Source organism: Curcuma longa, chromosome 10 (assembly GCF_044706935.1).
Source record: "Curcuma longa cultivar G26 ecotype Majalengka, Jawa Barat chromosome 10, ITB_CL_G26_1.1, whole genome shotgun sequence".
Classification (NCBI taxonomy): Eukaryota; Viridiplantae; Streptophyta; class Magnoliopsida; order Zingiberales; family Zingiberaceae; genus Curcuma; species Curcuma longa.
The window spans coordinates 10818691-10828905 of NC_133870.1; the positions used below are offsets into that span (position 1 = coordinate 10818691).

Genomic DNA, 10215 nt, shown 5'->3' on the forward strand with positions numbered 1-10215 from the left:
AAAAATTTCGACAGCATCTCTCCTGTAAAAATTCAATTTTCCTGAATACATTTTAACATAGGGCCCACACGACCGTTCAACAATACAGCATATGTATTTAAACTACAAAACTATATGACTAAAGGTCCACATGGCCACAAACCACATATCCAACACATGCATCAAATATTGCAACCACAATGAATAAACAAAAATCCTTACGACGTAAAAATTCCACAAATACAAACTCCACAACGAAGCTAAAACATAAACACCACAAGACTAAAATAACAAAAACTGCGCGAGCGGAATTACATCAACATCTATGTCCATAGATACGATCACAAATCCAAACACAATCCAAAAACCACACATCCAAACACAAATTGAAAACTATACGAAGTAAGTCAGCGATTCCTGCTATGAGATGAGGGCAGTCTAGCAGAACCCCAAGCTTCAAGATAATATCCTTATCTGTTACCTAGGGAGAAAGAAAGGAAACCCCAGAGTCTGGGTGGTGAATATAAAATACTCAGTGGATACTAGATAGAAGTGCACAACATAATTATATAAACATGAATCTCAAAGCATATACAGTCTCTCCAAAGGATACTTAATGAACAAGGTCAATAATACTACATAACAGATAATAGGTATCATGCAAATTCAACCAATGCATGTAATGTCACACAATGCAATAATCATATATCAAACAAGTGCAACAATCACACATAAAGATGCAGTAAATAACTACCAACAAATGCAGTAAAATAAACTATCAGCAAATGCATGCACATATGCAACACACGTCACAGGCAACATGCATGGTTACTGTTGCACTCGCCATCCTTAGACACCCACACAATGAATTGGGACGCACGACAGGACAACTGCATACTTTAACAACAGACCACTATACGTGAGTGGGGAGCGGAAAAAAATCTCAGGGGAGCTATCTAGCTGCCTGGTCACTGTCTGCACTCAACATCCTCAGACACCCACACAGTGAATTGGGGCGCACGACAGGAATCACCCACTCTAGCAACAGACCAACTACACAAGGGGGAGGGGCAATATCCCAGGAGATCTATCTAGCTAGTCCTACTCGTACCCACATAGTGCTATAATGCTCTCACTTTTATACCACTATCAACAATGGTCTAGTGAGAGCCAACATGTTATGATGCTCAGTTCAACAAGTAACGACTACATCTACCAAGATATACTCAACATCGATCATAATAAGTCATCATAGGTTAACAACAAATAATGAAACTGTATTGATGACAACTAGATTATATCAAAGGTCAACAGTTAGGTACCAAGCAACGAGTGTGATAAGGAGATTAACAAGATGATTAACAATAGATAATAAGTCATAAAAGAGAATAACAAGATGATTAACAACAAATAATAAGTCATGCATTACGAATAAGACCTGTATTGACCAAGTACAGGAGTACCCACCTGGTATGATGCACGTCGAATAAGAACCCCCCAAATACAAAATTCCGTAATATAACAGGATCCACAAATCAAGGTCCTGTAAATTTTAACATACAACATCCACTAAATACAACAATATATTTAATTTTGTAACAAAGTAATCTCATACTACACCATAATCTTTCAACCTTAATTTCACTTTCCCTACTACACCATTAACCTCAACTGGACCCAATTAATACAATTAAATTCATTCTCTAATTAACCACAGCCGAATTCCAATTAACCTAACCCGATCCACACCTAGCTTTAGCCGGATCTAAGTTATCCTAAAAAAAAAACAAAACCACAATACCTAATCTCAAGCTAAGAATCAGATAGAATCCAACAGATCCAAACCAACTTAACCCATAAAAATCCCTCAACAACTTGAAATAAACTCCTAATCAACCGATCAATCCAATCTGACCGATTCAACATACAAGACAGATTGGAACCGATTAACCCAATAGATCCATCTCAATTCCATCAAAACCCAACAACAACAAATTAACCTAATCAAATCCACCAGATCAACCTATCCTCCAGCGATTCAACCCACAAACAGATCCAATAGCCCTAAAACAGAATCCTAGCAGATCCAGAAACGTCAACCGATCAACACATTCAACAAACCATATCACTCAACAACACAACATATCCTAAATTGAATTTAGAAAACAACACACAGGAATAACCGGCTTCAAAGAACTTACCTCAGATTCTTTTAGAAACGTAGAGAAACATAAGAGATCTTGTGTTTTAAGAGTTGGACGTGTGATCCTCCTTCTGCTGCCGCCCCACCAAAGCCTCGTCTGCTTCGGTGCCTGCAAAATTGGAGAATTGGGGCGGAAGAGTGAAGAACCTCCCACGGTGCCTCCGTGGTGAAAGCCTTACTCGCCGACGTCCAACAAGTCTGAGGATTCTGGAACTGACCCAGAAAGAGGAAAGAACCACGCGCTTGTCCACACCCCGTCGTCGGCGAGGATGAGGACTTCGTCGAGGCGGCTGTCGGCGACCGATTGGAGGATGTTTGCGATGGGAAGGGCGTGCATTAGGAGGTCGTCGGGGAGCTAGAGCGCGGGGCGGCGCGTGCCGGAAGTTGGACGAGAGACCTCTAAGGGTGGCGGCGGCATTGATGGCGGGATTGGAAAGGATCGACTCGGGGATGTGCGATTTCACGTTATAACGAGGAGCTACAATAACTTTTTAAATTGGGATTAGGGTTTTGGGCTAATCGGATCACGTGGCACGATTAATGCTTAGCTGAATCGGCTTGTAACCTATGGTTTACTGTAGCAATTGAATCAGTTACTGTAGCAAATCGGGTTCAAAACAAAATCACTTGGTTCACTAACCAAATGACCCCTGATTTGACTCAAATTAGTTTTGTTCATTTCGTCTTCACAAGACGAAGCTCCTCATCTCTTTCGTTTTATCAAAACTTCTTCCATCACGAACCAAACCAAGTTGGTTCAGTTTGGTTCAAAACCGAATCGTTTGGTTCACTAACCAAACAATCTCCGATTTGAACGAAATCAATTTCGTTCATTTAGTCTCCATAAGATGAATTCCATCATATTATCCTTTGTTCGGTCCAACCAGACTTTATTTCTTGTATCTTACATCACCGTCTTTGTCACCGCTACCTTCCTCATGATTACTAAAGTTAAGCCTAGCGGATCTGACGAGCTGCTACCTACCTCCCAAGTAACACAACGATCGAGACTCGGAGTTTTGCCTTCTAAGATCCTTCTGTAGGATGTCAAAAAAAATTTAGAGTAGCTACAATAATTGAAGCTGATAAATTAGTTGATATGAAATTTGAGAAAAAAGATTGGCAAGACATGTTCTGAAGTGGGGGATATTGTTGAAGTGATAGTTGGCTTCCCTTGATTTCCTTCGTCCATAAGAATGCCTTCATTTAAATCACAATCATCTACTATTTCTTTGGTTCTATTAGTTGAAATTTCTGTTTGCATTTGCTCATGTCCTTTTAATACAACTGAAGTATCTACATTTTTTTTATGTCCTTCGATAAATCTGTTTGATGCGGTATCATGTCTGTTGAAGTTAAATCATTTGAATGGTCAACAAAGTTCTGGACAAGGTTTGGTGCTTTCTTTGAAGGAAGAAACCTCTTGTGCAGTGGAAGCGTCGGCACATCCGAAAGCATTGACAAGGACTTTTTTGAGCAACTCGCCAACATCGGCGCCGACACAAAAGAATTGGATCATCGACTATTTTATCGACAACTTCATCCTCGTCGTATATTGGCTAGCCAATTGACTCGGTCTCATCTTTATCATGATGAATAAATTGGGACGCCGAATCAATGCAAGGTGAGACAATGGAGATTGGGACTTCGTCGATAGATGAACTAAGCTGCTGATTGTCATCGGACAAAGTGGGCTTCTGATCTTCGATCAATGCTTCGTCTAGGTCTATCTCATTTTCGTTCGTCATAGACTGGATCACCAAATATTTCGATCTTGCCGTTATCTTTGTTGCGTCCTGTGATCGGACGATCGAGAGAGTATGGCTGATTGTACTCGATGTTGTCGAGGTTCACATCTTCGTGATTGTTTTCGTCTCCGTAGGAGAAAGGGGGATGTTGAGGTACTGCAGAGCTAACGTTCTCTTGAAGTTGTAGGTGGCGGGGTGGTTGATCCCAAATCCCTCAATCAACTGGTAAAACTCTTTTGTATAATCATCAACCAATCTTTCATCTTGCCTTAACGCCTGATGTCGTTGAAATATAGTCTGAGTATAGCCGAAAGGAAGAATATGACTCTTCATCTTCTCCTAATCAGTGATCTTGATTTTGCCATGTCTATCTCGTGAGCGACGCAACTGCTCCCACCATGTTGATGCTCGACCGATGAGTTTGATTTCGTTTAGTTTGACTTTTACACGATCAGACACTTCTTCATAATAAAATTTTTTTTCTACTTCGTTTGGCCAATCAACAAATTCCTCAGTCCTAAAAAATTCGAGAAGATCAACTAGAAATCCAATATCTTCATACCATTTCTTTGGACCATAGCTTTCGCGATTGTGATAGGAATTTTTAAAAGTGGAAGAATTAGGATAAGAGAACTTACGATCTTTTACATTTTGCGCCGTTAGATGCTAGGATAATTTTGTGACTAGTCTTTGTAAATCTTGAAGTATCTTGTCTCGAGTGATAAGATCACGGTGCGAGACTTCTTGAATCGGAACCTGCCTGTCACGACCATGATCACGATCACGACGATGGTCCATTGGATCTGAGAGCTCTGATATCAACTGATGTCGAACGGGATAGCGATTATGCTGCGGGCAATATTGATTCCGTTGATCGACTGTGATCATCGGAAATCAATCTTCTAAAACCTATTGATTAGGAAGAATACCAAGAAATAGGGAAATAAATAACATTGCCGAAAATATTATTGAACTAAAAACCTCCCTAATATTAATTAGATAATGGTTTATATAGACCCAAAACTCTAACTTGTAAAAGAAAGAAAAAAAATCTTAATAGAAAAGAAAAATTCTTAATGAAATCCTAAAAATCCTAAACGGGCTTGAAATCCTCAAATATAAAAAATAAAAATTTTCAAAACTACTCTAAATGCCTCCTCCTGCATCATTATAGCTGGTCCTTCCATTAGTGTTATAAATAAGAACATATTTTTCAGATTCAAATAGGTTTTTAAAGTTTAAAATCATCTGTGAATGTCTATGTCAGCGTTTGATGTGCTGCGTCTTGTTAGTCTGCATGGGCAAAATTTATTGTTCTTTGTGATTGCATTAATATTTTTGAAGATCTCAATTTCACCAATCTTGCAGATACAACTGTTATTTAGATTTTTTTGATCATTTGATCACGCTAGTAACACAGATACAGGTTTTGACAATCATAGTTTCCAGTTTCCGTAAATTCTGAAAATTAACTAATTGATGGTTTCTAACTGTTGGGATTGTACTGTTGTTTTGATTTTTGTCAGTTTAAAATTATCTAAAAGTCTTGTTGCACTTTGTGCTGACTATTTGTTCATGTCATACTCCATAATCAAAATTTCATTTCCCTGATTCAATATTTCATTTTTGGCATTGTTAAATTTAATAATCATTCTTCCTCAGATTCTTTTGAGCTTATTTTGCTTTTGATATGGAAAAATAGAGGTTTAAACCACTACCATAGAAGACACTAGATTCTTTTCAGTCTTCATTATCACTATTTTAGTATATCATTTTTTTTCTCTTTCATTATTTTGCCTTTTTTTTTTAAAGTTAGATTAAGTTTATTTTATTTTCTCATTGATGCCGGATCCTTGTTTACTGAACTTATCAGTTGCTGCTAGTGCAGAACATAAAAATGTTACCTTGATGATTAACTCAGCCCACTCTTCTTTGCACCAGACTCAAATTATTGCAGCAGCTGCTGCTGGTGTTGCTGCTGAGGGCTTGTCGCCATCAACGGCAAAATTACAAGCTGAAAACGCAGCGCATCTTTCAGTTGCTTTAGCTGAAAATGCAATTGTCATTTTGATGCTGGTAGAAGATCATTTACGCCTACAAGGACAGCTATTTGTTTCATCCCGTGCAACAGATAGTAATGCATCACCTGCCTTATCGACATTATCTACACTTAGTCGCTCAAATTCTGTAGGTATAGTTATTAATGAACCAACGGATAGTATCTCCAAGAGATCCTCATTGTCATCTGATGCTGGAGGTCTTCCCCTTGATGTATGTATATCAACATCTTCCATTCTTTACGTTTTGATGTGCTCAATTCATGTGGATCTTTAATTTCTGCTAAAATCTTTGCTTATTGAGTCTTTCTTTTTTATGCTTGTTGCTCATTTTAGACAATTATTATTTTAATTTTATGGAAATTATTGGTTTTTGTTTTCATCGGAGTGGTAATATCCAATTATCCAGATAAAGGTCTAGAGATCATGACATGTAAGACTGAGTGCAAAATGCAGGAAAATTAAAAATGGATCTAGAAAAGGGACTTCAAGACTCAAAAATTGGAAAATAATGAATGAAGTAAGAAAAAAAAAACTTTGAAACCATATCGATTGGTGATAATTGTTTGCGCAAGTGACAAATCAAGGTGAAAATAAGAGGGAGAGAAGGGGTGAAGGAAACTAGATTGTTCAAGACATTGTGAACTTGTGCTAATGTATTTGCTAGTCTTGACGTAATTCATGGCCTACAGTTTACAATTATACTTAAGTAGAAGGCAACATATATCAGTTATTCAACTTCAATCATAATAGATGACATAGAAATAAGAGGAAATAAGGACATTCTTTTTGCAATATATTGCGCTGTTACATTGAAAATTGATTTCTAATATTCTATTTTCATTATTACCTTAGACCTCATACTATGAAGTGTAGGAATGGAATTCCTATGTTTGTTATCATATCCTCTTCAGTATAGATGAGCTAGCATCAGGTTTTGAATAAGTCTTCAATGACAAAGTTGAAAGTATTTTTATCTATTCTAGTATCATATCAAGCATGGCAATCTTAGTATGTTACATTTGATGGCTTCTATCTAAACGACACACTTTGTTATGGCCATATTTGTAATCAGGTTCTTGCTTCTATGGCTGATGCGAATGGGCAAATTTCAGCAGTAGTTATGGAGCGTCTTACTGCAGCAGCTGCAGCTGAACCGTATGAATCTGTTCGATGTGCATTTGTATCATATGGAAGTTGTGTTGTTGATCTACTGGAGGGTTGGAAGTACAGGAGTAGGCTGTGGTATGGTGTTGGCCTTCCCTCAAAAGCATCCATTTTTGGTGGGGGAGGAAGTGGTTGGGAATCTTGGAACACTGCTCTCGAAAAGGGTTCAAATGGAACCTGGATTGAACTCCCACTAGTGAAGAAATCCATTGCCATGCTTCAAGCGCTCTTGTTGGATGAATCTGGAATTGGTGGTGGTCTTGGTATTGGTGGTGGCTCTGGAACTGGAATGGGAGGAATGGCAGCACTTTACCAGTTGTTGGACAGTGATCAGCCATTTTTGTGCATGCTCCGGATGGTGCTTGCAGCTATGCGGGAGGAGGATAATGGTGAAAATGATGTACTTATGAGGAACATAAATGACACGAATAGCACATCAGAAGGTTCAAATTATCAAAGTGGGAACCTCATGCCATTTGACAGTGGCACTCTTTCAACAGCAAGAAAGCCCCGCTCAGCACTCCTTTGGAGGTATGAATCCTTCTAAGGATTTTGTATGTATCCAGTAATATCATTCCACATCCTACTTGGATAAGTGTAAACTCTATATCAGCTAGTGATGCCATAATTTAGTAGTTTTCTTCTTGGTATGATACTCAACTGTTCCATGTGAAGATGGCTCAAGCAAGAACATTGATAGTGCAAGTAGCATAATAAGATTAATGCCATCTACATTGTTGTTGCACCCATCATTCTGTAGATCCGCAAATATTTTTATGTGCCATATCCATTGATGGATAGTAAGGTCCACCCTTAGTAGTTTCTTTGAATGAATCTTGAAAATAATCACTCTACATATTCAATGCTCATCCTATAATTTCATGGTGTGTCAAATATTGATTAAATTTTTGAATACTATTTGTAATTAGTACGCTGCAATAAGATATGGAATTAGCATACTGGTACTATCTTGATATGGAATTAGCATACTGGTACTATCTTGATGTTCTGCCTTGTGAGGAAATTTTTCTGGATAGCTAAATTTATCATCATTTCAACAAATATTTATTCTTTTCAAATAGCTCTTTTTTCATGCATTAATGGGCTATAATAAATTAATATTCTGTGCATTCTAATTTCTAGAAGTTCCTATCCAATTCCTATGAAGATGCTGCAATTTTGCACGAAATATACTGATGGGCTTTTCCTTAACATAATCTTGGTGTTAGGTGAAAAAAATGCAATTTGATTATGTGATTAGGGTGAAATGGTCGATTAAGATGAAATGGTCATTTTACCTTAATTGACCTTTAGAATGCAAGTGTGAGGACATATGTTCGTTCGTGGGACTCTAAGGATACATTGGGGGCTTTATACTAGCAATTTGATTTGTGCATGTCTATTAAGGTGGTCATTTCATCTTGATGAACCTATAGTACTCGGAATCATTTCATCTTGATGAACCTATTTTGCTCAGAATGCAAGTGTGAAGATATATGTTTCTGGTACCTTTAGGAGTACAAAAATAACCTTACACTTGCATTTTGATTTGGGGATATCTATCAAGGTAAAATGAATTATTTTACCTTTATAGGACTACATTGCTTAAAATGCAAGTGTGAATATGAGTTCTTAGGACCTCTAAAAGCATAATAATGGTGTTACATTTATAATTTGATTTGTAAATGTCCATCAAGGTAAAATGGTCCCTTAAATGGATCTATACTGCTTAAATAGTGTAAGACATGTATGAGTTCCTGAGATCATGGATTAAGGTGTTGAGTCCTACCAATCAAAACAATCTTACCATTTCATCCTCTGATGGTACATGAGACACTTTGTCATCCCATTGAAGTGGTGGCTTACACTAGAAACAAAGAGAGAGAGTAGGAGAGAAGAGAGATCAAGAGGAGTAAAGGGGAGAAGTTATTGAAGAGAGAGTATCTTAGGGAGAGGGATGGGTGACGGCACAGTTGGCATGATGGATGACAGTGTGGCAGATGAGTGAGTGGATTAGGGGAGAGGAGAGCAATCAAGCATGGGGAGTGAGAGAAAAAAGATAGTGCAATTAAATGTAATTCTTAACCATCTAAAATTACCACTATTCTAATTAAATACATTTAAACTGGACTATCTTATATACATAATCTTGGTTCAAATTTAATGGCCTAAAATTAATCCAAATCTAATCCGGTTTGAATCTACTTGATTCTAATCACCATTTCTACTCGATTGATCGACCTAACCTTCTAAGCCTAAATTGACTTCCACTTAACCCCAAAACTTAAAATATTTATTTGATTTAATTTAATTTAATTAGTTAATTTAAAAAATTTTAAAGATAATTTTAAATATAAAAAATTTAAATATGAAAAATTTGGTATCTAATATTGATTATTGTTCTTTTATGTTTTGACTTTTGTTACTTTGGGAGAAACTGAGACATGGTGTGACTAAACAATGGGAATATTAAGGTTTAGTGAGATCTGATGCTTCTTCTCATTTGCTTCTTCTCTCAACTTTAGGTTGAGCATTAGGGAACAATTATGGTTCAACATGATTGTAATAAGCCTGTATTGAAGGTTTAACAGATTTTTGAAATTGAGTTTGATATTATTGAGAGAATTTTAAGTCCAAAATTTTCAAAATTGATTGAGTGTAAGTTGAGTTTTATGTTTTTTATTTTTTTAAAATTTTATACTTATAGCTTTAAATAAATTGAATTACAATATTCAAAATCTAATTTGAACCTCTACAATATGTTACATTTAAAAATAAATAAAAAATTAGATGTCTTTATTTTTTATCCACTATATTAATTGTAATTATAGCCGACCCCGCCTAGTGGGATAAAACTTTGTTGTTATATAGTAATTGTAGTTATGTTTAATAGACAAAACCAACTATGGCCAAACAATATAATTTTGAATTATTTTATTGTATTCAACAATTTTATATAGGTTTTATTAAACAAGGTACAAATACAAGTAAATATTTATTAAATGTTAATGAACAAATTTTAAACATAATTACATAAATCTATAAACATATACATTCATTT

The 10215-nt window shown here is 36.5% G+C and overlaps 1 protein-coding gene across 2 annotated transcripts in view; it reads left to right on the top strand.

The window, feature by feature from the left end:
• LOC141835748 (BEACH domain-containing protein C2) overlaps positions 1 to 10215 on the top strand; it is a gene marked incomplete at its 5' end in the record, with an annotated part of 115612 nt that overhangs the window by 29611 nt on the left and 75786 nt on the right. For both annotated transcript variants that reach the window (XM_074723125.1, XM_074723124.1), the window contains 1 exon segment: positions 5872 to 6201. In XM_074723125.1, the coding sequence (XP_074579226.1) occupies positions 5872 to 6201 (330 nt within the window).